Source organism: Neolamprologus brichardi, chromosome 7 (assembly GCF_056152115.1).
Source record: "Neolamprologus brichardi isolate AB-2024 chromosome 7, ASM5615211v1, whole genome shotgun sequence".
Taxonomy (NCBI): Eukaryota; Metazoa; Chordata; class Actinopteri; order Cichliformes; family Cichlidae; genus Neolamprologus; species Neolamprologus brichardi.
In genome coordinates this window covers 4,418,424-4,446,421 of record NC_142110.1, presented here as the reverse complement: position 1 = coordinate 4,446,421, position 27,998 = coordinate 4,418,424, and the positions used below count along the sequence as shown (strand labels likewise).

The following is a 27,998-nucleotide window of genomic DNA, read 5'->3' as shown; positions in this document are numbered from 1 at the left end:
CATTCCCATGGATCTTATTACGGGAGCCTTCAGCTCCAAGACATCTGCTCCGCTATTAACAACGGAGCGCGTCCCCGCGTCTGTTGCGACTGATCCGGTCGTACCCCCTCCTCCTGCTCGTCCTCCACCTCCTCTTGCCCTCTTCCCCAGAGTAGTGCTCTCTCCGCTGTTAGTGTTTAAACGGTGATCATGAGAAGCCACCGTGCATGTGCCCTCCACGTTGCATAGTTGTAGTCCAACCTGGCAGAAGAGAGCGCCCCTGCTCCATCCCTCCCGTGCCACCGAAAGGCGAGTACCGGCGGCAGAGCGAGCAGGAGCACCCGGTGACACCGAGCAGCACATTTCTTTTTGTCTGTGCGCTCCGCTGCTGGCTGTGCGTCCTCGCATCCTCCTCGCTGCAGGCAACGTTGTTGTAGGGCAGCACCTCGAAGGACGGATGAAGAAAACAAAGGTCTACACGTCCGATGTTTGAAGCAGCAACAGTGGAATATTTTGTCTGATACTTGTCTTTCCGCGAGCTTTTTTTGTTTGTTTGTTTTTGACACCATGGAGTCGGTGGAAAAGGAGTGTGGAGCGCTGGGTGGATTATTCCAGACCATTGTGAACGACATGAAGGTATCACACATAATTTAAAGTAGATAGGGAATTATGTGACCTTTGTGATTGCACAGTGGCCGATCAGATGCATTTTTTTACTGCCTTTGTCTCTTTCACCGGGTCCTCCCCCACTTGAAACACCGCTGTGGGACAAACTGGGAGATGAAACGTGTTTCCCTTTGTGTTGTCGTTATAATGTACTGCAGGTCAAACAGTGCTCACACTTTAGCAAGTGTGCCAGAGTACTTGCATGGAAACATCTGCAGAACAACATTTGTCTTTTAACACAAAACCACTATTTGTGGGTGTATGGTCCACGGGTTAGATCATAATCAAAGTTAAAATATTCCAGCTCTCATTCCTCTTTTTGTGTGTTACAGTAAAACTATCAGGACTAAAGAAGAAGTTATACTAAACATATGATGGTTGCCATTTAACCCTAAACAACTGTTCCTTCTCTATCCCAGCCTCAAGTGATTTCTGAATTAAGTGTCAGCTGTAAGAGGATGCTCTAGGAGGCAAATGAGAGCTCCATAACCTCAGCTTCTGAACAGAAATAGACTTGAAATGCTATCATTGTGTTTCCTGTTATTTGGACTGAAATATCTACATTTTTTCAACTTGGTATTAAATGCACATTTAATCTTTTAACAGTTGAACTGTGTGACCTTGTGCTGTATTTGTACGAAGCAAGTGCTGTCTGTCTTTTAGTTAAAAACAATTTCTTAAGCCAGAATCACACGTACGTTATTGTGTGTGTGTATTGATTACATGTCAGTGTGTGTATTCGTGTATGTTGGGGGAGGGGTCAAGTGAAGGAAGTTGAACCGGGGTGGTCTGCTGTTCGTGACAACAGATGGAAAGTGTGAACGCATTCATTGGGCCTGGAGGCAGCACCCAGTCTTCTCATTGTCCGGGAAACCCATGATGCAGCAAAGTGGTCACAACAGCGAATAAGTCAAGCGTCGAGCACTTCTTTCAGTCCAGCAGATTTCTTATTGATTACTAGCGCACAGGATCATGGCGCCTTAGGACAGACTATTTATGGACCTCTCATTAGTCAGGATCCAGTGAAATCAGCTCTATTGGCAGTGCTGGTTTGGTTTCATAAATTTCCTTTTTGCGTTGCGATCACGCCGGAGCCAGAGAGCGACAGGGGCTCACAGAAAGAGGCAGTCTGTGTATTGATAAGCAGCACAGATGAATGAGGCTGAATCCCTTAGTCAGCACAGTATCAATGTCCACTGCCCGAGACAGACATCTGACCTCATTCCTGCCGGATGGTTGTGCCACGCAAGCCAGTCGAAACAGCGATCCAACGGCACTGCTTTCCTAATTCTGAATAATGTTAGAATGTAGCTGCGTGACATAGATGTAGCACTTCCAAAGCCTCCTGTGTGCTATATTGTACTGCATAGAGAAAATGTGTGGATAATAGCTGCACCTGTTGGTTATGTAACTGTCTGATGAGGCAACAGGAAAAGAAACCAAAGAGTGGGAGGTGTTAGAACAGTAGGCACAGGATGAAATGAGAAAAAAATGTTCTGCAAGATTAGATCCGGAGTCAAGAATTACATCAGGAATTAGATTTGATCTGATGAGAGTGATAGGGAACGTGATTTCAAGCCTCTTTGTGTGAAAAAGTAACCAAATGTCCTTGAGCAACACTTCCTACCAGGTCCAAGGATAATGCTTTTAACCCGAATGACGAGCTGTGGGAGGACGAGACTTTCTCTGCTTGCTTCTCTCTTTTATCCATCCTTTTCATCCCTGGATGTTGTTGGGTGTAAATGAACTTTAAAGGAAAAAAGTGTGCCCCCCTCCCAGCTGCACTGCACATAGCCCTCTTTACCCAATTCTTTGCCCTCTACCCGCAGCTGTCTTGGCAGCACATCCCTCCAGCCCCTCAGAGCCACAGAGCCCACAGGCTAATTAGACACCTGTTGAAGTCAAGTGGGAATAGCCAAGCCGGGAGGTTCATGAAAAACAATTTTTTTAAAAAGAGGGAATGGCTCCTAAATCACTTTTTCCAAGGCAAAGACTTTATCTAAGGTAACCTGGGAGTTAAATCATGTCATTGCCAGAATGGAGGTTATAAGTGATGCAGCACAAGACTCTTTTGTGATTGCATGCTAGCTATATATAATCAAGATGCGTAACCCCTTTTAGCTCCTCTCCATCAAAGAGTCACATAGAGGTTGTGCCCTTCCTCTTCTTACTCCAGGGCTCAAGGTCCCACTCTAATGGTCGGCTCTTATAGCTCACGGCAGCATGTGACGATCCTGGGCTAAATCTAATCCAGGTTTTTCAAAAGAAAGTTACTACCTGGCTTGCGTGCATAAATAGTAATGATAATAGGCCTTGTACACGGCACGTGGCTGCACACCAGACATGCAAATATCTATATACAAATCGAAAAGTATGTAGTTCTTTTGTCACCTGGGACAAATTATCTACCTCTTTGCAAAAGAGATTTATCACTGTAGGTGGCCAACGTTTACCCGTCGTATCAAACAAGTTTGAAACAAGTTAAATATTCAAATACACTGAGACACAGAGCTGCAAGTTCAAGTTTTTGTTTTATCATGAAACAAGGGAATCGATAATAATAAAGACGAAGCATTAAAAAAAATGTCTATGCCAATTTTAAACATCACTGTGATTTCACAATCTGCCCTAGTATTATACACTGTAAATATAATACACTGCAAGTGTGCACAACAGAAATCACACTGGCCTTTTTAAAGACAAGTCAGAGCATGGACTTATACAACACCCTTTTTCTAATCCTAGGGTAAGAAGCCAGCCTCTCCGTAGCTCTCTTCTTCTTCTTCTTTTTTTCTGTTTTTCTTTTTACTTCACTAATTATTATTAGCAATATATTCATATATATATATATATATATATATATATATATATATATATATATATATATATATATATATATGAATGAGTGAACTGATATACACAAACCAAAGGGGATAATGGAATAAGAAAAAGGATAAGGGAAAAAAAGAAAAACAGCTTTGAACAAGTCGAGAGTGATCTGCTAATCAGTGTAAATTTATTACTAGTTTGTAAAACTGGGTCTGTCATAGAGGTGGGAATCACCATACATCCCACGATACGATATTATCACGATACGATATTATCACGATACGATATTATTGCAATTTTTAAAAATATTTTGCGATATTCAGATTCTGTACATAAAGGTAAACTTTATCAATATTCATTTTATCTAATATCAAAGTCTCACACTCAGTCTTTCTCTCATTTCAGTTTTATTGTTGACAAACTGAACGGTTTGTATTACAGTCTAGTCCAACTTAACTGAACGCAACCATCTGGTACAATTATAGCTATTCTGAACTATGCAGTTTATGAAAACTATGCAGCCCCTTCAGCAACTGAAGAATTTGAAAGTAAATTAAAACAAAATATAATTTTACATTAAATAAAAAAGTTTTAAACTTAATTAAAATAAAACATGTCTTAAATTAAAATAAGTAAACTGTCATGTTTATTGCTGCCAAAAAAAAGTTAAACACATTTGGACAGTGAAGGAATGTCAGGATTCTTGCTCAGAAAAAGGATCAACATGCTCTGAAGTCAGAGCACAAAAATCTTTTTTGTAACAAAATATCGATTTCTGCTGTCCCTGTATCGATACATTATTAGCAAACAAAATATCACGATGCTACACAGTATCAATTTTTTCCCCCACCCCTATTAGCTATATATATATATATATATATATATATATATATATATAAAAATGAACTGATATACACACACCAAAGGGGGATAATGGAATAAGAAAAAAGATAAGGGAAAAAAAGAAAAACAAGTCGAGAGCGATCTGCTAATCAGTGTAAATTAATTACTAGTTTGTAAAAATAAAACCGGGTCTGTCAGGCGTTATGTGATTGACTGATTTTTCCCAGAATAAAACAAATGTTTTTGGGGGGTACGGTATATACATTTATTTTCCTTATTTGGATTTCAACCTGGTATTTTCCACCAAAATTAATGAGAAAATGCATTTTGTGTGACTAAATCTACCACTGAACTTTTTGTGCCTGCTGTTTTTGTTGAAGCACGCGGACCTGAATGTCCTCGATGAGATATTTATTTGGTTTAACACTTTTCCTTTCTCTTATCAGAGCTCTTACCCTGTGTGGGAAGACTTCAGTGCCAAGGCCACAAAGCTACACTCTCAACTCAGGTGAGAAGCAGTTCCTGTGAACAGTGAACCTCAGTGAGGAAAATTCTTGTGCAGTGTTTACAGACTCTGTGCGGTGAGAGTGCAATGAACCAATGTACTTACAGGACCACGATTCTGGCAGCAGTGGCCTTTTTAGATGCCTTTCAGAAGGTGGCGGACATGGCGACCAATTCTAGAGGTAAGGGAAATTTAGCCTCACGTGGTGTGGAGTCGAGCCGCTGTATGAACTGGTGGAAAAATAGTGTCATGATAACGATCAGCTTTGTTGAACAGATACGTTTGTTGCTTTAGTAGGGAGTTGTTAAAAAGTAGAAGCTAAGAGTGTTTGTAGACAAGCAGTTAGTGTGTTTTTCCCTTTCTAAGTCGTAAAGGTCACATAAACAAAATAAACAGACTTTTCACACCCTTAAGTAAGTGTATTGTCTCTCACGGCACCATTCTGTTCACTAAGATGACCCGAGTGGAGCCAGCTGTGAGCGAGGTCAGGTGGTGGAGGCTCAGAGAAATGAAAATCTAAGCTTATTGTTTCTTTGGTCTTAATGAGGTCTGCTGATCTGCTTTGTCACTGCGCTAGTGGCAGCAGACTGGCTGGCTGGAGAGGCCGCTGATTAACACAGATTTCTTCGGAGTTGATCGTCGAGAGCAGTATGTAGGTCAGAAAAACCCTGCAAACCGGCGAGGCTCTCGACGCACTCAATCACATAGACGCAGAAACACACACGCACATAAGCGCACACTGACGCACTGTATTCAAAGAGTGACAGCTGGTAGCTGGTCACCTGACCTTACAGGCCACATCCCAAGATGTTTTTCAAACTATTTGCACTGGCACCGCCCCTTTTTGACCACTTACCACTGGGGAAAAATAACAGAGCAGCCTCAGTGTTCACTTATTATTGCCAGTTTTACTTCCTTGCACTTTACAGCAACAGTTTATCGCTATTACAATACTAAAGGCTACTTTAAATGATTCCTGGTGTGAGTGCACATGAGCTCTGTAAGATGATGCGAGGTAGACTGGGGTCAGCCTGCTGGCTTCGAGCAGCTGGCAGCCTGCTGCAATAAAGGCGGGTAGGCCATGGTAGGAATAAAGGGCAAGACTTCAAAGGAAAATTGCTGTAAAAAGGGAAAATAGCAAAATGATTGATATTCCGGAGAGAGATGAGAAGAGAGAGAAGGGCAACGAGAGTTTGCAGATAGCCGTATAAAATCTGTAAGTGTGTCACTCATACGCCCACTTCTGCTTTTCTCCCAGGCACATTAAGTTTAGGATTAGTGCCATCCTTCCCAGGACACAGACTGCATGGGTGACGAGAGACTAGCAATTAAAATCTAAAGTCTTATATTAGTATTATTCTGCTTTTATCATTTTCATTGGTGCTCAGTGTTGATTGATTGACAGGATTAATCTTCCATTTGACAAATTATCATGACCTATAAAACACTGCTATTTTCCCTTACATGCTGTCGTCAATATAATCAAGGGAGTAACAACAATGTTTCTTTACTTTTCAATAATCTTTTGATTCTTTTCCATAATGAAATATCTGTGACAGATCTGTGGGCATTTAACCAAGTGGTTCAGCGCTACACGGCTAAACCTGCAATTCCCATCCGGCCTGTAGCTAATACAGTTACTTACTAAGTGATTGCCAGTAACACATTTTGCACATAGTGGACATAATTATCAAACGTGCTGTAGCAGCAATGCTTTTTTGTCATTGCAAGCATGTTCTGTGGTAGCGTTAGCATTTAGCTCAAAGCTCTGCTGCGGGACAACTGATTTTACAAATAGCTTTAAAAAAAAAACTAAAACATCTTGTGCAGCTTTTATGTGCGCTTAGCAAGCATGCCATCTCACTTCTGTCTCTCCTGTGTGAGCTGTGTTAGTCTTTGCGTGCTCCAAACCAAACCCAGTAATTAATTAGGTAGGAGTAATGTCGATATTTACTGGCGCTAGCTCTCAGTGCACAGGGGTAACCTTTAAACCTATTTAGGCAACTTCGCCTCTCTAGCAGCTGCATTGTCGATTTATTTAAGCTATACTGGCATCCAGATGTTCTCTGTTTTCCACATGGTTGTACTCTTGCTAACTCAAACTTATTTAGGACCATAAAGATAAAAAGAATTCAGAGATTAGATGGTTAGTATATAGTAAGCCTTCATTTCTGTTTCTCTCTCTTCTTTTTCTGTCTGTATCCTTCACATGTGTGTGTGTGTCTGCCTGCCTGCAGTGATGATGTTTGTCTCGGCGTCTGCACAGCCTTATAGGGCTGATTTGCACTATAGGGGGCAGGCCCTCGGCTATGAACTGCTGGCCCCAATCGCCGTCACTCCGAGCTACGCTTGTGTTTGGGGACGAGCTGCAGCTGCTGGCACAGCTGGAGGTTTCATCGCGTTCCCCTTTTACCTCCTTTAATCTAACTTTGACACACTCACCCATTCGCCCCTCTTGCTTCCACACTCTCTCTTCAGACTGTAAACACTTCGCTGCCAAGAAAAGCAGCATTTCTCCTCACCGACAGCTTCCTGATAGTCCCAGCGAGAGAGGACAGTGACTGAAATGAATTTTATGAATTCTTAACTGTTCTTCTGCACTTTTCTCAAAGGGTATCTTTTTAATCACGATTGTATTATGACTTTGCTCAACTAACCTTACTCAGCTCTCTGTTTGAATCGGTGTCGGCCACACTACTTCGGTGTGTGTCCATGTTCAGACTTCTTGCTTGCGTTGCTAGAGTTTATGGTAGCTGTCATGGTATTAGCATCTGTTTTCTATGAAGCAGCTGGAGGAGTTGGCCTCCAGGCGTTCTGGCACTGTGTCTAACAGCACTGTTTCTCTAAGCTGTGCTGACGGATCTATGTCTGAAGGCACGTCTGTCTCAGTGAACTCATAGCTTGCATCTGAGTTCAATAAAGGTCTGCAAGCCACAAAGTCTATATTAGATGGTATATGTGGAGAATTTGGGTTTTTTAAGGATATACGTTTCAACACCAAGCTTTAACCTAAGGCCGTGTAGCTCTTTGGATTCTTTTATTGTTGGATCGGCCAGTCTAATGGATTTTGGTGTGTCGTCTGGACCTTTTTTGTCGTTCATATTAAAATGTTATGTGAGGACATTTAAAAGGATCAGACTCGAGTTGAGAAAATTGGAGACTGTGCTACTTATTTAGTCGTTGCTTGGATGTGTGATGTGTTTTTTTCCAGTTTTTGAACGTAGTTGAGTTTGATAGACGTCAAAGAGACATGGGTAATGGTCCATGAAAGTATGACACAGTCTCCATGTTTTGCAGAAAGTGAGTTGGCTGTAGTTGGGGGTTAGTTGACCTGGGTGGGGGTTGTGATTGGAGTGGGATTTCCACAGCTCTGGGTATCCAGGCTAGGCAGAGGCGTTTAGCTAATCCTCTTAGCCCCACTCTATAACACACAGACACAGACTGCCTTCTCTTCTCTTCCTGATCAGCCACCCCCAGCTTTAAAAATTTACACTGTGGGATCACCGGCCAGACAACCATACACTGCATGTTTTTATTAAGCACGGATGAACATTTCTCCTTCTACATGTGATCATCAAAGCTAGCGCCGTCCATACTCCATTACACGTGCGCCCATGGAAATAATGTTTCTGTCGGTCACTGCAAGTCCTCTCTGTTTGGCTCTGTGTCTTTTCTTTCTTACTCACTCAGTCTATACTCTGTGGAGGTATGCTAGTAGATCAGTGTGTCAGCGAAGCACTAATCTGCTTGGCTGCTGTACTTCTCTGGGTTGGCAGATGGGACGGATATCCCTACCCGCCATCTGGACAGCCTGGCATGGACGAGATGTGGCCGTGGCCTAGCGCAGAGCGAGATCAGGGGATTAATGTATTCCGTGCTAGCCCAGCAGTGCAGCTATTTTTGCAGACATGTCAAATAATAAGTGTACACATCGGACCAAAGCTGACATGCATCAACATTTGCATTCCAGCCTGAGACAAGCCTGTTCTGCATTCTGTGTACCAGAACCAAGAGGTTAGACTCTGCAGCTCACAGTTAATTAGCTTATAGATTTCAAGTGATTTAGATCGGACCTACATGTTCAGTCGTTCACATAGATAAATACATCAGCTGGTAAATTACAAACTGTTGTGCCATTCTGCTAATTGCATGCAAGGCTCTTTGGTTATTTCACGACCTTCAACCACAAGGTCACGCTAAGTATCGACAAGAGCCTCTCATTCCCCCCTCAGCTTCCTACCTCGTTCGTCGGACAACTTCCAGCAGAGTTCTTCATGAGTCACTACGGAGTTTATGGGCTTAAACTCAATGCGGTCATCCTGCAGATGAATGTTTTCCAGCTATTGTAATAACTACATCCACAGAGTAAAGGGTGAAGCGGGTGCAGCAATAATGTGAGAAACAGATGAAAAGGGGAAATAAAAACAAGAGAGAAAACAAATCTTTGGGTTCAGCGTAGCTTTAATTCTGAGGTCGAATACCAAACTAAGAAGACAAACACGAGGGGAACACTCTGTTCGGCTACATCCTGAACATGAACTCCGCTTTGGAAGGGAGCTGGAGAGGAGTGGGGACATGCATGAGAGAGGCTGCTGGAGGAATGCAAGAGAGGAGATTAAAAGGAATACATTTCAAAGAAATGAAAATGTAGAATGACAGATCAGATCACACGTTTGCTATTATTGGTCCGTTAAACACATCGGTCAAGATTGAAGTGGCCCGAAAATTACTGGGTGATGTGTTGTGAACGCGTTTACACCAGATCAAGACGTTCACAAGGCTAACATAATGAACCCCAATGATTTAGATGGATATCTAATAGAGGTGGGAATCATCATACATCCCACGATACGATATTATCACAATACTTAATGCACGATACGATATTATTGCAATTTTTTAAAAATATTTTGCGATATTCAGATTCTGTACATAAAGGTAAACTTTATCAATATTCATTTTCTCTAATATCAAAGTCTCACACTCAGTCTTTCTCTCATTTCAGTTTTATTGTTGACAAACTGAACGGTTTGTATTACAGTCTAGTCCAACTTAACTGAATCAACCATCTGGTACAATTATAGCTATTCTGAACTATGCAGTTTATGAAAACTATGCAGCCCCTTCAGCAACTGAAGAATTTGAAAGTAAATTAAAACAAAATATAATTTTACATTAAATAAAAAAGTTTTAAACTTAATTAAAATAAAACATGTCTTAAATTAAAATAAGTAAACTGTCATGTTTATTGCTGCCAAAAAAAAAAGTTAAACACATTTGGACAGTGAAGGAATGTCAGGATTCTTGCTCAGAAAAAGGATCAACATGCTGTGAAGTCAGAGCACAAAAACCTTTTTGTAACAAAGTATCGATTTCTGCTGTCCCTGTATCGATACATTATTAGCAAACAAAATATCACGATGCTACACAGTATCGATTTTTTCCCCCACCCCTAATATCTAATTACTGTTCCACTAAACTGTTATTCTATTCAAGCTTTTATATTTGATTTGTAGGTTCTGACGATCAGTGCAGAGCAGAGTGGCTAATAGAACAAACTGCTGCTCAAGGTAACTTCAGGCTCAGAGACTCAGATGGAGGCAGCAGCAGCAGAAGGACCAGCAGTATTGTCTGCATTGTTTGCAGGACTGTTTGCAAATGAGCAGAGTAGCATTTACATAGGTGGGGCAAGACCGGACAGACTCGGGTGAGCTAAGATAAAGAAAATTGCTGAGCCTGTCAAACAGGAGCGCTTGAGTCGTCTGATTGAATCGCTGCAGATTTGTTGACAGAGCGCTGCTTAGTAAATTTGTCAAACTTAGGCTATCACGGCTTATTTGTTCTTGCATAAAGGGACATCACATCTGTCTTCTTCAGCTTTAAACATCCCTGTCTGGCACGAGACAAAGACAGCCGTTTGTGGATTGCTTCCCTTTGCTGTACTTTTTCTTGTTTTCTCTCCCTGAGTCCTTTTTTCCATCTCTAATGAAAAGCGCATCTGGACAAGGGGTGGTGATTATTTTTAGAAACATTTATGCCCCTGAACAGGAAGCTCCTCCAGCAGAGGAATATCACTTCCTCCTCCTCCTCTTTAAAGTCTTGTTCTAATGCACACCAGAACATGTTTACGCCACATCAGGAAACACTGGGGTCTGTCTGAGAGGTGAAACTTGCTGTGCGTGCTGTCTGGACAGGCAACAATGGGACGAGTGTGCGCTCGACTGTGTGCGAGAGACTAAAACAATTGATCCCGGGGCTGTTTCCTCTGCCTTTTAGTCGTATTGTACTAATAAAAAGCATTCCACGTATAAGGAAGTGACACAAAGGCTCGGAATGACGTTTTGATTTTTGCTACAGACAGAACACACTGTGTTAATCCTAAAACATTTGGATCTGTACCCTTTTTCCCTCTTCTAACTGTGAATGCAGTGGACAATAGGGGTGGGGGAAAAAATCGATACTGTGTAGTATCGTGATATTTTGTTTGCTAATAATGTATCGATACAGGGACAGCAGAAATCGATATTTTGTTACAAAAAAGGTTTTTGTGCTCTGACTTCAGAGCATGTTGATCCTTTTTCTGAGCAAGAATCCTGACATTCCTTCACTGTCCAAATGTGTTTAACTTTTTTTTTGGCAGCAATAAACATGACAGTTTACTTATTTTAATTTAAGACATGTTTTATTTTAATTAAGTTTAAAACTTTTTTATTTAATGTAAAATTATATTTTGTTTTAATTTACTTTCAAATTCTTCAGTTGCTGAAGGGGCTGCATAGTTTTCATAAACTGCATAGTTCAGAATAGCTATAATTGTACCAGATGGTTGATTCAGTTAAGTTGGACTAGACTGTAATACAAACCGTTCAGTTTGTCAACAATCAAACTGAAATGAGAGAAAGACTGAGTGTGAGACTTTGATATTAGAGAAAATGAATATTGATAAAGTTTACCTTTATGTACAGAATCTGAATATCGCAAAATATTTTAAAAAATTGCAATAATATCGTATCGTGCGTTAAGTATTGTGATAATATCGTATCGTGGGATGTATGGTGATTCCCACCTCTAGTGGACAAATACCATCTTTATTATTGAATAAACTCACAGATACTGCATGTCCAATATTTAAGCAACATAAATTACACAGATCTGTAGCTTTCTTGCTGCAGACGTACAGTTCGCTACTCTCGTTTCATAATCCATACAGATACAGCTGTTTTATCTGCCACTCTTCCCTCCTTCACAACTTACGGCTCCCTCACCAGCATATGCAATAGATGCTGCTTTATTTATAATACAGACAGCTCCTACTGTGCTGCACCAAAAGAGCTCAAGCTGTGCTTTGAAGCAATCTCTTGACGATGTGAACGTTTGATGTTTAATCAGGTTATGATTTCAGAAATCTCAGTTTCATGTTTGCTCAACTACCAACTAAAGAAGACAAGTGAAGCTGTCAAAATCAAAGCAGGTCCTCCTCACTTTCTTCTTCAAAGATATATATAAAGTGTTCTAGTGGAACACAAATTACAGAAATATTTTGACAGTAATGCGATAATAATACATTTTTTAATTTCTCGGCTTATTGTGGACGATGTTGTCCTGTTGCACCTGCCACACTATAGCACTTCCGTTGCCTTCTGACAGGCCAAACCCGCCCGGCACCTCCGCCGTGTGTGCCCTCTTTCAACCTCCTCCCGTCTCACCCCACACTGCCTTTCATCCATCAGTGGCCTTCTCTGTGTCCCTGCCAGTTCACACTCTGCCTCACTTAAAAGGGGTGAGGGAGGGTAAACGCAGGAGGCTTAACTGTCTCTGAGAGGCACAGCCAGCACAGTGGCCAAGGTGCCAATGCAAAGAATAACAGTTGTCTCACGGATGATGGAATTTCCTTGCCTTGGCAGTGGCTGTTTGAGAGTCTAGAAAAAATTCCACACAAACGTGTTTTATTGACACAAAAGGCAGAAATCAAGATGGAGAAGAAGTGAGCTGCGTTCAGCTTGAAAGCCGGCGTCAACGCATCCAGCCTTAATTCCAGCAGAAGGACATTCAGGCTCGCTTGTCTGAGCACTAATGAAATCTGAGCTGAGCGCTAGGGTTTACATGGTGAATAAGAGAGATATTTAAGTTTAGCTCCCATGTTGAAGACATCATGGAGTTAGGCCTGTGGCAGTTTAGCCTCTGGCTCCCGACTCCTGGCAGGAGAACTCTCTATAAAGCAGGCCTATTAAAATGCTCCTCCTTCCCCAAGGAATCAGGGGAGTTAATCAGAACCAGAGCTTTGGATGGAACCACTCAGTAAACGCTTAGACGACTCTGTGCTGGCCTCAGATACCAGAGCTTAAAGCCACCAATGGGGGCATGACCTTCCCACCAACAGCCCCGTGTTTTTTTTCAACATACGTAGCAGATCTCGAGGCTGTTTATATTTATGCTCAGCCTGTATATTAAACCGGGCGCCGTGAGCTTCAGATGCACACACGGCAGCGCTTCTGTAACGAACCACAGGTTTGTCCACTGTTCAGTTACTCCCAGTTGTTTGCTCCAAGCTGTAAGATATATGGTTCTGTTGCATAACAGTTTCCCCCCGCAGTGGTCTGTGTTTTGCTTCATTCATGCACGTGTGGCTGTCCGCTATGAGGTCGGCCCAGATCCTAAAGCCACAGGGGTCTGCTCAATGATCACTTTTCCAGTTCTTGCACACATCAGCTACCATGTTTACAGAACATCAAGTAAGCGATCGTGGCTCAAGAGTTGGGAGTTCGCCTTGTAATCGGAAGGTTGCCGGTTCGAGCCCCGGCTTGGACAGTCTCGGTCGTTGTGTCCTCGGGCAAGACACTTCACCCGTTGCCTACTGGTGGTGGTCAGAGGGCCCGGTGGCGCCAATGTCCGGCAGCCTCGCCTCTGTCAGTGCGCCCCAGGGTGGCTGTGGCTACAATGTAGCTGCCATCACCAGTGTGTGAATGTGTGGATGACTGGATGTGTAAAGCGCTTTGGGGTCCTTAGGGACTAGTAAAGCGCTATATAAATACAGGCCATTTACCATTTACCATGGATATATCTATATATCCTTTTTTTTTTTTTTTTTTTTAACTTTTATTGCCAAAAATAACAAGGCAATTCACATCAACAACATGACCTGAGACCTAATCTGCTGCATATAATGGTGGGGGTTATTCAAAAACTTAATTTAAAAGAAAAAACATATATACACATATACATATACATACATACATAACAATACCTAAGCACAGATGTAACAATGTTAAGGCCCAAGTGTCCTTTCAAGATATTTTATAATTAGTCTCCATTTTTTCTCAAAGGTTGGCACTTTTAGTTGTAGTTGAGCTGTTATCCGTTCCATCGTATAGACATGTCTAGTTTTCAGAAGCCACTGGGCAACTGTGGGTGTTTCTGGTTTGAGCCAGTGAATTGTTATCATTTTTCTTGCAGTCATGAGGAGGAGATGCAGGAGAAAGTGCTGCTCATAGGAGAAACCATCAGGAAAGATATCCAACAAAAAGATCAGAGGATCCACTGGGAGGTTGACTGACAATATGTTTTGTATAATGTTCTTGACATCCGATATATCTATATATCTATATCAAAGAATCATGATATGACTTAAAAATGAAAACAGTGGTAGTTTGTGAGGTGGCTGTTAGATTTCTTAACAGGAAAGGTTGAGTGAATCGGACTGAAAGAGAAAGTTCTCGCTTTGTTTTACTCTGTGCTGCCACATTAGATCATGAAATGACCAAACATCATTCTTTGCCCGCATAAACATGAAGAGATGTTCTTAAGTTCAAACTGAAATATATAAAAATAAAGTTTTAAACATTCAAATAATCATCAAGGAAAATATGTGTGATATAAACAATATGCAAATCAAGTATTATAACATGTAATCAAATTATTTAAAGTCAACATTTTTGTTGAAATATTATTTTCAGGGTGGATGAATCAGTTTTACTGAACTGTTATGGACCACATGTTGAAAATGCTGAATCTGGACTGCGGGGGTAGTTTAGTGAAGTTTAAATGTCACAAATCTCAAACTGAACAGGGGAAGAAAAAGGATGAAACAACACATTGAGGTCTTCGGCTGTGGAGGAAAATAGAAAGAAGGACAGAAGTTCAAGTGTTGCATAATAATTGTCTTTCGAGTCAGGCTTAAGTTTGTATATATTTGTCACATGCCTGTGAGCCTTTGTAGGGGGGCTACGGGAGTGAATCACCCTGTCGCTCTCCATCCGGTCAAGGCCAGAGGCCAGCACGGCTCTTGGACGTGGTCAGGAAGCCCTGAACCTCCCCAGGATGTAGCTGTCAGCTGATCCCCTTTTGGGAAGGGAAGAAGGAGGGGAGGAGACAGGAGGGAAGAGGTGGGGAGCGGGAGGGAAATTGGCAGGTGTGAATGGGACAGGAGTGGGGGGCTGAAAGTTCACTCCAGCTGATAGTGACATTGGGACGGTCTGTTTTAGAGATACCAGGACCCACATTACTCTCTTGTGCCTCATCCATCTATCGCTCAGTCTTCTTCCATCTGGGAACTCAGAAGCCGCTGTGGGTGCTTTCTGTAATGGCTTTAGCAGAAGTGTGCACCACGTGCATGTCTGAGTTTCTCATTGGTTATCATGAACTGGTGTAAACAGAGTGTCTTACCTGACTGAATCCTCTACATAGCTTGGACGCCCCACTTTCTGCTTATATCAAATGCAAAGCCTATAGATTCCACATGTCTTTTCTAAATCACTTCCTGCTGATGTTGAATACCTCTGTGTGTTACAGCTGGATGACCTTTCACCTCTCCTTTCACTCAGAGCAGCAATGCATACAGGGCCCAGACCTGTTGCTGAGTTTCTTTGAACCAGTGCAGCAGTCAGTGAAGTCGACAGCCAAACGTTGGAGTGAGCTGGTCTTTGTCTGACAGTTTGACATGTTATCTGCAGGAGACAGTAACCTAGTTTCTTTATGTGATATCTGGAAAAGAGCACAGATCTCACTGGACGACAATCTGGAGCATTTCTTACACGGAGTCTCATTTTAGGCCGGTTATATTAGCCGTGCGTTTCATTTTCTCTTTCCTTCAGGCTTTGTAGTGAAGGTTAGAGCTGGTTTCTCCCTAACGCTGCCTGCCCTGCATGAATGGTGTTTAGGAAACAGAGAGAACAGGAAAGGCAGAGCAGACAGGGAAGAATAGAGGGATATCCCCTTACATGGTTCCCTCCTTTTTCCTCCAGGATGAAAGGGGTGAGAACTTCGGAAAGGGTGCGGGGGTTGGTAAAATACACCACCTGTCCATACGTTCGCACAAACAAACCTCGGCGCGTACGCTCCAGCAATCGTTCACAAACACACATACATGCCTCGGCTCTGAGGTCTGTCTGCTATGAGAGGTGTCTTCTCTCTTTCCTTGTGTGCGTCCGTGTCCGTGCGTGTGTGTGTTTGTGGCGAGAGACCCTGAGATTAGCCTTATGTGGCCCAGATTACAACAGGATCAGTGCTGCCATATATTACACTGGCCTATGAACCATCAGTGACACAGTGGACCAGGCTGAGCTTTGGGGGCTTAAAACCTCATTTAATTACACTTCAGCAGAGAGGAAAAGTACAGTAGCAAATTCACACAGTGTGGGGAGATTATCACGCGGCGACGTTAAAGTGTCAACAGGAAAAATACGTGTTTTTGTCAGGAGGGAAGAAGATAGCGCAGGGTTTTATTTTACAGTCACTGTGGAACGTTTGCTTTCCCCAAACAAACGTGACATTTGCACGCCCTGCCTTTACGGTCAACATACGTCCATCTAGTGGCTGCAACTAAAAATGCCTCTCCAGCTGAAAGAGGGAGGAATAAAAGCTGATGAGTCCATTTGACAGGAGAGAAAACTCCATATCTGTGTAGCCCTCTTATAGAAAATCATTTTTTCTGAGTCTTCTAGGTCTAAATTTCTATTGCCGAGCTCCGATATCGTAGATGACATTTCTATTTGTCATATTGTGTTTACAAGGTGCTACCAGGGACATTGGCTCAGCTCTGACAAGGATGTGTATGCGGCACCGTAGCATTGAGGCAAAATTACGCCACTTCACCAAGTAAGTGTCACTTTTGTTTTTATTTGCTCCGTTGCAATTTTCTCTCTTCGCCTGTCCTGAGGCGATTATTACGTTCTCCATCCATGGTGACCTTTCTCTTATTTTGTTACTCTTTACTATGCTGTGGAAATAAAAACCTATTTGTTATACCCTTCATTCTCTTGAATATTGTCTCTTCTTGTTGCTGCAGTGCTCTTATGGAAGGCCTGGTTACGCCGCTGCAGGACAGGATAGAGGAATGGAAGAAGACGGCTAACCAGCTGGACAAAGACCATGCCAAAGGTGAATAACTACAGCAATATAAAAGGCATTAATTGCACAATGTGTATTGTATGGAAATTTATACTTCTGTCTTCACATGCTTGCCAAAGAATACAAGAGATCTCGTCAGGAAATCAAAAGAAAGTCACTTGATACCATAAAACTCCAGAAAAAAGCAAGAAAAGGTTAGTAACTCTCTCATGATATATTAATTAGTATTATAAGGATTTTAATTAATGAAGTCTGCGACTGGCACTAGCAGTAAAATAGCACCATCTAGAGGGTGGATTGTGAAAGGATAAGTCTCCCAAGTCAAAATGCTTGGCACAATTTCAGAGGCTCCTTTCCAACTTTGGATAGTTTACCCTATAAATCAAAGAAATTAACTTCTTTCCTGGCTGTGCTTGCGTTATCCCCCGCTGCTGGCTGTAATTAAACTCCTATTTTCATACAGTATTTTAACGTAGCAGTGGTACGGGCTAGTCATAAACATGCATTGTGCCCTGATTTAAAACAGCTAACGCTGCCTGTTCTTCTTTCTTTCCTCTCCTCCCTCCCTCTAACCGAAACCCTCCTCCATTTTTTTCGTCTGCCGTTTATCCCCGGCTGTAGAGCTTCTAGGTATGTTTGCTGCTACAAATAAGAACTTCACATATTAGTTTCAAGGCTTAAACCCATCTTTACGTAAACCTGCCAGTCAAAGAAAACACCAACTGTCTTAACATTAGTGGTTAAAAGATGGAATAGTTCCCATTTATTATTATTTACAAATCAATTTAACACCAGCGTCTGCTACTGAGGTGAAACACGGAGAGGTGACACGAATATTTCTTAAGCAGGGAATAAAATAGCGCAAAAACAAAAACAAATCCAGATATTTTCCAGATATGGCGTGTAAGGTAACGCATAACTCTGTAATACTTGACAAAAACGCTAAACAGTGCAACAGTGATGACTTCAGCCTGTCTCTACGCTCCATCTGCAGCCTCTTGCCCAGACAGTTACATTGATTCCACAGTGATTAAATACTAAAATTACCTACGTGGGAAACAAACAAGCACAGCAGACACATGTTGTGCAAGTAGGTCTGAAAGTAGGTCAGATATTTAGCAGGTCAGATAGAGACTGAATTCAGTCAAGCTGCACCTTTTAAAAAATATGTCACACGTGGCATTGCGGTAAAAGTTGCTATCCCTTCCTGATTTGAGAATTTTCCTAAATCGCTCCTTATGTGAGGTTTGATGCTGCAAGTATTTCCTGCATCTTTGTGAATACAGCTTCTGTTGCAAGGATCTATAAATCACGTCCTCTTGGGACTCGGTTAATTAGTGCCTTATTAAATACAGGTGCTCTGAAAGCGTAGCTCATTAAGCCGAACGTATTAAAGATATGGACAGCTGTAAGAATAATCTACAGCGCTCTGCTTGTTAATGTTTTTTATCAAAGCGATTGCCAGCATAGAGTGATACTAATTTAGATCTGCTCACGCCCTTTTAGTTCATTATATTTTGTAAGTGGAACGGTATTTTCTATGTGCTAAAACTCAGCACACTGTAGAGTGTTCAAAATGACTGGCAGTGTACGTGTACGTCGTGCGTCATCCTAATACTCGTTTTCATCTTCATCTCATCCTTCTTTCGTTGCTTAGACTTCCTGTATCTATCATAAAGTATCCCTGTGGCATGCAGTATTGAATGACCTTCCATACAGTAGTGTTTTTCCAATCTCATCCATTTCAGGGTCTGCAAATCATCTCCAGCTGCACTGATTGATGACATGTTTCAGTGTCCTCTCATTCCTGTGGTCATTATCCATTCTGGCGTAATGTTTTTAAGTGTGTTGACCTTTAGTACACAGCAGCTTATCGTTATTTGTTTTAATCATCTCTCATCTTTTCCTCTCTTCCTCCCCCTCCTGCACTGCGGACACTTCCCGTCACTTTTGTAACCTCCCGTCCAAATCTTAATCTGTTTTCATTCCTTCTCCTCTCCTTTATTTACTCAACTCCCCTCACCTCTGTCCTCCCCGGCTCTGTCCTTCCTGCTTTTTTGTGTCTTTGCACCCTTCGCCTTCGCCTTGCGCAGGCCGCGGTAATCTGCGCCCCCAGCTGGACAGCGCCATGCAGGATGTTAGCGATTTGTACCTGCTGATGGAGGAGACGGAGAAGCAGGCAGTGCGCAGAGCTCTCCTGGAGGAGAGGGGACGCTACTGTTCATTCATCAACTTGCTTCAGCCTGTAGTGGTAAGGGACATTAAGCCTTTTTAGCATGGAAGCTCGCGCGTGTAAAGAACACCGACGTACACTGTGAAATATCTTCGCCGCGTCTTGTTGATGTGGTAGCTGTTTAATTTGATCAATACTGTTTCCCCTGCAGAATATAGAGATCGCCATGCTGGGAGAAATAACACATTTACAAGCCATTGTTGATGACCTCACTTTGCTGACTGAAGACCCGCACAAGCTGCCACCAGCTAGTGAGCAGGTAACAGGAGTGTAATACTACAAATTCTTCCAGTGCCGCTGACATGCTTATTTCCTCACAGTCAGTGTTGGGAAGGTTACTTTTAAAATGTATTCCATTACAGAATACAGAATACATGCCCCAAAATGTATTCTGTAACGTATTCCGTTACGTTACTCGATGAGAGTAACGTATTCTGAATACTTTGGATTACTTAACATATTATCATGCTGTTTACAACTACATGAATGTACTATTGCTGTGATTTATTACTGTTACTGAAGGTCCGCGGCTCCGAACCGTAGTAAAGGGACCTCTGGCTAATACGGTGGGTTCTGTGTCGGGCTCGTAGCCGAAAACTAGCTTTACTTTGTTGTCTGGGTCAACTTTGCTAGCAGAGACAGAGAGAGGCGTTGAAAGGCTGCTCCAACGGAACTTATTGTTTTTGGAGGAAAACACGAACACGGTGTACAGTCGAGTCTTAATAGCTTACTTACAACTGGGCTCGTCAGGCTCTCTTCTTGGCTGCAGTGGTTATTATTATATTTACATGCTTCCAGCTCCCGTTTTTGCTCGATGACAGCTCGTACTTTTCCTTTTTCTCCCTCCCTCGCTCACAGACACATAACGTGTATGGCAGTCCATTCTCCCTGCAGCACGGACTACACTGCCTATGATGCTACATTCTTTAGAGCTATACCTGTAGCATTCTGCCTGTTAGCTTAGCACAACAACAACAACAGGCGCTCTCTCACCCAGGAAACACGCAGAGAGAGAGCGTCACCCTGTAACCATGGCAACCGTAACGCTGCCGCCTGGAACAACAGAGCGTAGCTGTCAAACAAAACCCAAACAGTCCTGACCCGCCACAATATGAAACAGGGAAGTACCGCCGTGTAATCCATTTATTTCAACAAAGTAACTGTATTCTAAATACCACCTTTTTAAACGGTAACTGTAACGGAATACAGTTACTCATATTTTGTATTTTAAATACGTAACGGCGGCACATGTATTCCGTTACTCCCCAACACTGATCATAAGCAACTTGTTGGTTCATAGCTCCATCCACCTGCTATAAATACCCACTAGAGTAACAAATAGTTATCAGTTCACACCTGGAAAGGGTGCTTGAGCTGCAATTAACTCAATTTTAATTAACCTTTACTTCTCGGCAGCTTGTGGATTTATCTTGTTGGTTCTCGTCTTTTTTCCTATATTTGAAAAGAGACTTGTCTATGTCTAAATCCCCATTTGTTTGTGTTCCTGCAGGTGATCCGGGACCTAAAAGGTTCTGATTATAGCTGGTCCTACCAGACCCCTCCTTCTTCCCCCAGTAGCACAGGTTCCAGGAAGAGCAGTATGTGCAGGTATATTATTCAAACACACACCACTTGTTGCACGTTGCAGTCTTTTGAATGAAAGAGCCACATCCACACATCCAGAATTAGATAAAAGATGTCCTCTGTTTTGAGTTACAAATCATGCTGTTTGTGGTTTTCCCTTTTCCATTTAAGTGGTTAGAAAATTGTAGGATGACGTTGACGTCTCCTCTTTTAAAATGAGCAACCCAGATTCTATGAATATGTAATAAATCTCCAAGCCATAATTTTCAAATCATGCTTGCAAGTGCATGCTTTACATTCTTGTTTTAGATGAGCTCAGGAAAACATTTTTCTTCAAGTGTCAAACTCAAAGAGCCTGTGTATGAAACCTGCATAATACCGTACTGTGAAGGTCAAACATCCAGGATTATTTGGAAGTGTATATATATAAGGTTTTGGTTGTACATTAGGTTGTAATATATTTTATAAACTTTAAAAAAATCATTTCAGCCGGCTTAATAGCACATTAATAAAGACTACAATAAATCCATGAATATACGTGTGACATGTCTTCTTCACTACACAGCCTGATTAGCAGTGACAGTCGACATGCAGCGCTCGCAAGCTCCTCAGCTCTTGCTCCTGGCATATATTTGTAGTTCTCAAGCTTCTTACAGCGAGATTAGGTCTAAAGCTGTCAAATATCACCAGCTGACATCCGTGAGCCTACACAAGAGCCAAAATCCACATATTCATCTGACTTAAGGTGATAGCGCAAAAGTTTCTCTACAAATGTGCCATTCTAGGTCAAACACATTTTAATGTTGAGAGGAAGGAATATCATACCTTCTCACTTTTATTTAATGTTACAGCTCCGAGCAGAACCTCCCTGACACTTGTTCCAATTAACGCCGTATCCTATTCTTAGTATGCTATAGGTATTCCCAGTTTATCCACTGACTCAGTGTGTGACTGGCTAATTTTAAAACAGATGCAAGTTAAGCATGTAGGCTTTTTCTGAAACAGTCTTTCAGTTCAGTCTGACTTCTATACATTAACTCTTTTCCCCCGTGATTTTATTATTTTAGCACTAACCCTTGAAGCTCTTTTCTGCACTGAGTGGTTTCTGTCATATTTCAGGCCTGAGTATAGAGAGGAATGACTGGGTGTGCATTAGGGATGGGTTTTTATAATCGATTTATCAATTAAAATCGATTCTGGCTTGGATAACGTGAAATCGATTCATTAAAATCCTGAATCGACTTTTTAATATAAATTTATTTTGCCCGAAATGCCAGAATCTCAGGTGAAACCTCACAAAATTTCAACAACCACCAAACAGCTAAGACAGTAAATGAGAGCAGGTCCACGGATTCTGCACGAAGACGTAAACACAAAGCGCTGACGCATCAGAATCAGTGAGATGTCGCCTTTCTCACCCGACGGCACGGACACGGTCGGGGCTGAAAGCCGACAGCTCACTGATTCTGATCTGTCGGCAGGTCCGCGCTTTGTGTTCACGCCCTTTTTGCGTTGATTCTAAAGCTGTTAGTTTGATCTCTCTCCAAACAATATTGACCAAACCAGCAGCAAAAGAAGATCCAAACTAGGCTTCACATAAACATCGTCATGAATTCCCTCTGACTTTTACTGTTTTGCTTCCACCACAATAAAATCACACTTCATGCACAGCTCTCTCTCTCTCTGTACTTCAAGAACAGTTTCCCGTCTAAAAATCTGTTTTCTGCATTATTCGCTTGCTTGTTACGCACAAGTCTACCGTTGTCTACAGCGCTGTCGGCCGCTTTTTGTTTCCTTTTATATACTCCCGAAAAGAAAACCTAATTTCTGAAATTTCACTACTGAACAAATTTAAACTTTTTAAAATTATGCAAAATGCAAAACGCTCAGCGTGTCTCTAATAAAACCACTGTAACATCAGAGGTAACGTTTATATGTAGATTAATGGTTTTCTTTCATTTTTGATGTACTGCAGAACATTTTTATAAAATCCAGACCAGGAAAATCATCTTCATGTTTTTCTGTGTTTTATCTTCAGCTACTTTGACAAAAAGGCATCTGCTGTGATGCTCACACCTTTCATAAAATCTTGCGTGTGTCAGCTTCCTTTTTATAGATACAAAAATATATAAATGTACTGATCTGAATTATAATATTTCTGACTGTAAAAATTTCCCAGATTCAAATCAAATCGAATTGAATTGGAATCGAATTGATTCTAGAAATCAGTGACGATACCCAGCCCTAGCGTGCATCAGAAGTTAGTGAGGATGGTCTCTGCCTCTGCAGCTACCCTTGAGAAAAAAACAGGCCCTTACTGATATATACTGAGGTGTCGAAAGTCATCATTAAGGGGACTGGGGACGTAATGAGATGCTACTTTTATAGGGTAATAACTTAAGCACCACACATTGCCGCACATTCAAATGAAAGATTATGATCAAGAGACAAAGGTTTTAATAGGAAACAATAAAAACAAGCTTACTTATTAAAAACTCAAAGGAGAGAAAAATGACCGCTTAAGACTAGGCTTTACTTTTAAATGATTTATTGTGTTTAATTTGCCATATTTATTTTGGCAATCCTCCTTAAGCTTCGTCCAAGAGAATGAAGATTAACGAGAAATGTTAATGTCGGATGGATTCCAGAGTGAGAGGGGAAGGAGGAGGTGTGGGAGGGGAGTACGGGAGGGGAGGTGAGAAGTGCGAGTTGCTCATTTCAAAATGTGTGGGTGACAAAGAGAGAGTGAAAATGACAGAGCAGCACAAAGACAGCTGTTAATGCTCAGAAAGGAAGAAGAATCAAAGGAAATGATAACTTTTTAATGCTTTTTGATGGACCAGAATTAGAAGAATGGAATCATTTAGATTTCTCACACAACACAGCCTTCACGATCACAGCTTTTGTGATTAATTTTTCACAAGCCTTTTATTCTTTTTACTATTTTCTGTGTGATTTACAAAACCATAAATGTGATAATATTAATCCTAATCCTGATTAGAATGCATGCTAAATGCTGAATTTTACACCGATGCCATTTCCTGTCAACAGTCTCCTCCAGATGCCCTCCTCAGGAGCCCATCGGCTGAGCAGCGTCTCCTCCCATGACTCGGGCTTTGTCTCCCAAGACGCCAACACCCATTCAAAGCCTCCATCACCCATGCCCTCTGATATCACAAGCCAGGTAGCAGTCTCAGCTATGATATTTAGGGAAAATGTTTTGGTTTTTTTTGTTGCAGCAAAACAATCAGGAATAAAGCAGACTTGTTATCTCCAGAGATTCCTCTGGCAGCAAAACATCAGGACAGGAGGACACGGCAACGACACCACTTTCTTGTCAATGCAGATCTACAATAATTCTCTCTTTTTAACCACAATCACACTCCGTCTGCTGTGTCTGAATTGAAAACCATAGAGTTTTTCCATGGTTTTGTATTTCACACATGAAGCCACCATAAGAGTTTGAGCTCATTTTTTTGCAATAGATCTCTATCAGTTGCAAATGTTGAATTTTTATCTCACTGGACTGATAAAGTTGTTCAGACTCTCACAGTCTGCACAGATCACAGTGTAGAGAACACACTCAGCAACACACCAACTGATGCAATGTTCTTTTTCTAAATAAATGATCTTACAGGCTACTTTATTTTCAATCTAGGCTATAGGATATAGATCCCCTCAGAGAGAAAAAAATCCCTCCTTCATCAACACTCTTCTCCAGCTCTCACCATCTTCCTATGCATCTCTCACATCTAACTTTTTCCTCTCCATCTCCACTGTTCTTTACTCCATCTTTCCTTTCCCAGAAATCAACAAGCTCAGCCTCCTCTGAGGCTTCAGAAACCTGCCAGTCTGTCAGCGAGTGCAACTCTCCTACAGCGGTTAGTACTGCATGCATCTCTTACCAGCGTACTTGCTTTGCTGGACGCGCACACACACGCGCCGATGTGCTGTGCATTTCAATCATTTTTATCTATAGCTTAAAGAGGCCCGTGAGCCTTTAATGACAGCCGCTGTGAGGTATAACGTGGTATAACGCCGATGTTGAGCACTCTTACTCAGACCTGTCTGTCCATTCCGCAGTTTGGCTCATGCTCATCCTTCGGCACCTTCCGCCCTGCTTTCTCACACACTGGCACCATCAGGCCTCTATCTGTCATACTTCCTGCGTCCCCCACATTTAACCACTCCCCTGGATCCAACACTCCCTCACCCACATCAAAGGTTCCTAGCTGGAAGGTTTGTTTTCATTTGCAAATTTTGCTTTGGGTTCTCTCTTTTGAGACTTTGTTGCTTCTTTGCTTCTTGTGTTTTGTTGCCTTCGCAGATTTCGCATTCCGTAGAATAACCTCACAATCATTGTTTTGCAGTTTGCTGTTTTCCAATGTTTCCACCAAAAAGTTGTGCTAAACTGCACGCCCTGCCGTGCTCTATTCATATCTACCATGCATCTAACCAGTTTATAAGCCAAATCAACAGCTCCCGTGTTTAACTGCACAACTTCCAGCGAAACACTGGAGATGCACAGTTGGAAGACGGTCTCATTATTCAGTCTGCTGTTGCAGGACTGGGCCAAATCGAGTTCCTGCGAACCGCCGTTGGCCAGCACCCCACAGCGTAGGAGGGAGTCTGTGGATAAGATGAGAGAACTGGAGGCTCCGCCCAGTCCACAGGGGTATTCTGGAATGCAAGCTGATGAGCCACATAGGGTGAGAAGTGGCCCAGGAACCATCGCAGCCAAGGTAAAAAGGAGTGAAAAAATAGATGCCAGTATATCAATTTGTATGCTGTAGGGATTGCAGTGTGATGAAAATGTAAATGTGTCCTGATCTTTATGTATTTCCTGCCTGTCTGTATCTCTGTATATGTGTGTTAAGCATGGCGAGCCGCTCTCTCCAGCAGCCAGTACTCTAGCCATGGTTCTAACCAGGGGCTTGAGCATGGAGCAGCAAAAGAGCAGCAGAGACTCTCTGCAGTACTCCAGTGGCTATAGCACCCAGACCAACACCCCCTCCTGCTCCGAGGACACCATACCCAGTCAAGGTAACAGTCATCCCTGAAGAGCCACGCACTCCTGCCTGATTAAACACACACTATTCATGAATTTAACTGTTGTGTTTCAATCATTGCACGTGTGTGATTTGAATAGTGCCGTACGTGTTGCCTTAAACTCCAGTTTGATTACTGTGAATTGCTCTGTAATGAAGCACCTGCTAATTAACCCTTCAAGACAACTGCTCTATGAACTATTGAATATTCAGTGTGGGGGGAAAAATGGATTCTCATGACTTGCTGTGATTTCTAGGTTCTGATTATGAGTGCTACTCTCTTAATGGAGATGCTGACAGCGAAGGGCAGGTGGACTTTGACAAATCCTCCACCATCCCTCGTCATAGTAACATTGCACAGAGCTACCGCCGCATGATCCAAACTAAGAGGCCTGCGAGTACAGCGGGTCTGCCTGCAGGTAAGGCTGCTCAGGGAACTCCAAATGGCGCTGGGGGAAGCGGCGCTGGAGCTATTGCTTCAGGGACAGCCACTATACGCCGGACGCCGTCCTCCAAGACTGGCGTGAGACGCACGCCGTCTACATCTGGCCCCATTCCCATCCGGCCTCCCATCGTGCCAGTTAAAACCCCAACGGTGCCAAACTCCCCGGGTTACACTAGCCCGTCTCATCACTCTGCAGGCAGTGAGGAGTTTCTGTATGGCGATGACCTATCAGCTAGTGACAATATGAGGGCTCCTCCAAAGCGGATGAGCCTCCCTGACACATCTTGGGGCTGTGGAGGAGGGGCGGACAGGACCGTTTACGAACAGCAGGCCCTCGGCATGGCTGCTCAATGTCTTGAGGAGGACCCTATGCTCGCTGCCAACCGCCACAGCCTGGTGGAGAAGATAGGAGAGCTGGCAGCCAGCGCCCACGCCCTCGGTGAGGGTCAGTTCCCCTTCCCTAGCTCACTGTCAGGGGATCCCGCTCAGTTTGCGCCTCAGGGGGCGTCCTCTGTCAGCCAGGAGGACATAGATATGCTGGTATCTATACGCCGAGGGGTGAAGCTCCGCAAGACAGTAACAGACGACAGGTCTGGTCCTAGGATCCTTCGGTAGCGAGGGAGGACGCATTGAAGCTCTGTATTGAAATACACCGGCGCTCATGTAATACGTGAAATAAGGCACAAGTAATAAAGAGGATATAATGTGGTAAATGAAGGCCAGACAGAGTAACGAGAGATCATGGACAATGTCAAGTCATTTAACGTTATGTATGAAGCGCATACATGCAAAGTAATCCATATTTTTTAGTTTTTATTTTTGTTTTGTTTCGGTGGCTGTGCTTTCTTCTCCCTGTGTGACAACCAGTTTCAGCCCAGTCCCTTTCAAACACAGTCATCGAATGCTCTGTGTCTCGGTTCTTGGTTTATGTTTATTATTATATTGTACATTTCTTAATTAACACATCCCTAGCCCGTGGAGGATGACGGGTGCAGCGCTCTGTGAGCCTGTCTGTATGTCGTGTCATTGTCATTGTTACTGTACCGTGCCCTGTTGCTGTTCTGTTTGACGAGCTGAGCAGCAGCTGTGTAAGTCATGTAAAAATAGAAGCATTATGGCAGTTTTTTTTATTGCTGTATTGTACTGTCAATATATTCTGCAATTAAACTGGCTTTTTACTGTTAAATGACTTGATTGTTTTGTGCCAGGAAAAAATATTTTAATATTGTAAAGGACTGCAATTAATCAAAGAACTTAAATTAGCTGCTGTGTACATGCAGCTCGTGTGTAAGTGGTGTCAGCTATTTCCCCGAGCCTTTTGAAGTTTGTTGCTTCATTGCTTTCTCCATTTTTTTAACGGGTTTCATTTTATTACAAGTATATCTCCTCGGGATCTTACTTTAGTTTAGATTCTAATCCAGTCAGTAGTTTTTTTTAATTTGTACGGTTTATAGTGGTGATATGTCGTTTCTTACCCCTCAGCTCAGTTTGAACTTTTGAAGTGTCTGTCAGGATTTTTCT

The 27,998-nt window shown here is 42.4% G+C and overlaps 1 protein-coding gene across 3 annotated transcripts; it reads left to right on the top strand.

The window, feature by feature from the left end:
• The first annotated feature begins 12 nt into the window (after positions 1-12).
• Positions 13-27,663, top strand: mtss1la (MTSS I-BAR domain containing 2a). 3 transcript variants are annotated; one of them, XM_087842888.1, is made up of 15 exons: positions 13-615; positions 4,764-4,825; positions 4,930-5,003; positions 16,831-16,915; positions 17,106-17,197; positions 17,287-17,361; positions 19,261-19,418; positions 19,552-19,659; positions 20,911-21,008; positions 24,036-24,168; positions 24,791-24,865; positions 25,068-25,223; positions 25,550-25,726; positions 25,862-26,027; positions 26,290-27,663. In XM_087842888.1, exons 1-15 carry the CDS (start codon positions 547-549, stop codon positions 27,090-27,092), a joined length of 2,331 nt encoding a protein of 776 aa, XP_087699014.1. In that variant the 5' UTR covers positions 13-546; the 3' UTR covers positions 27,093-27,663. The 3 variants fall into 3 exon arrangements, with proteins under 3 accessions (XP_087699014.1, XP_087699015.1, XP_087699016.1); XM_087842889.1 differs by lacking the exon at positions 25,068-25,223; XM_087842890.1 differs by lacking the exons at positions 24,791-24,865; positions 25,068-25,223.
• Positions 27,664-27,998: the final 335 nt, after the last annotated feature.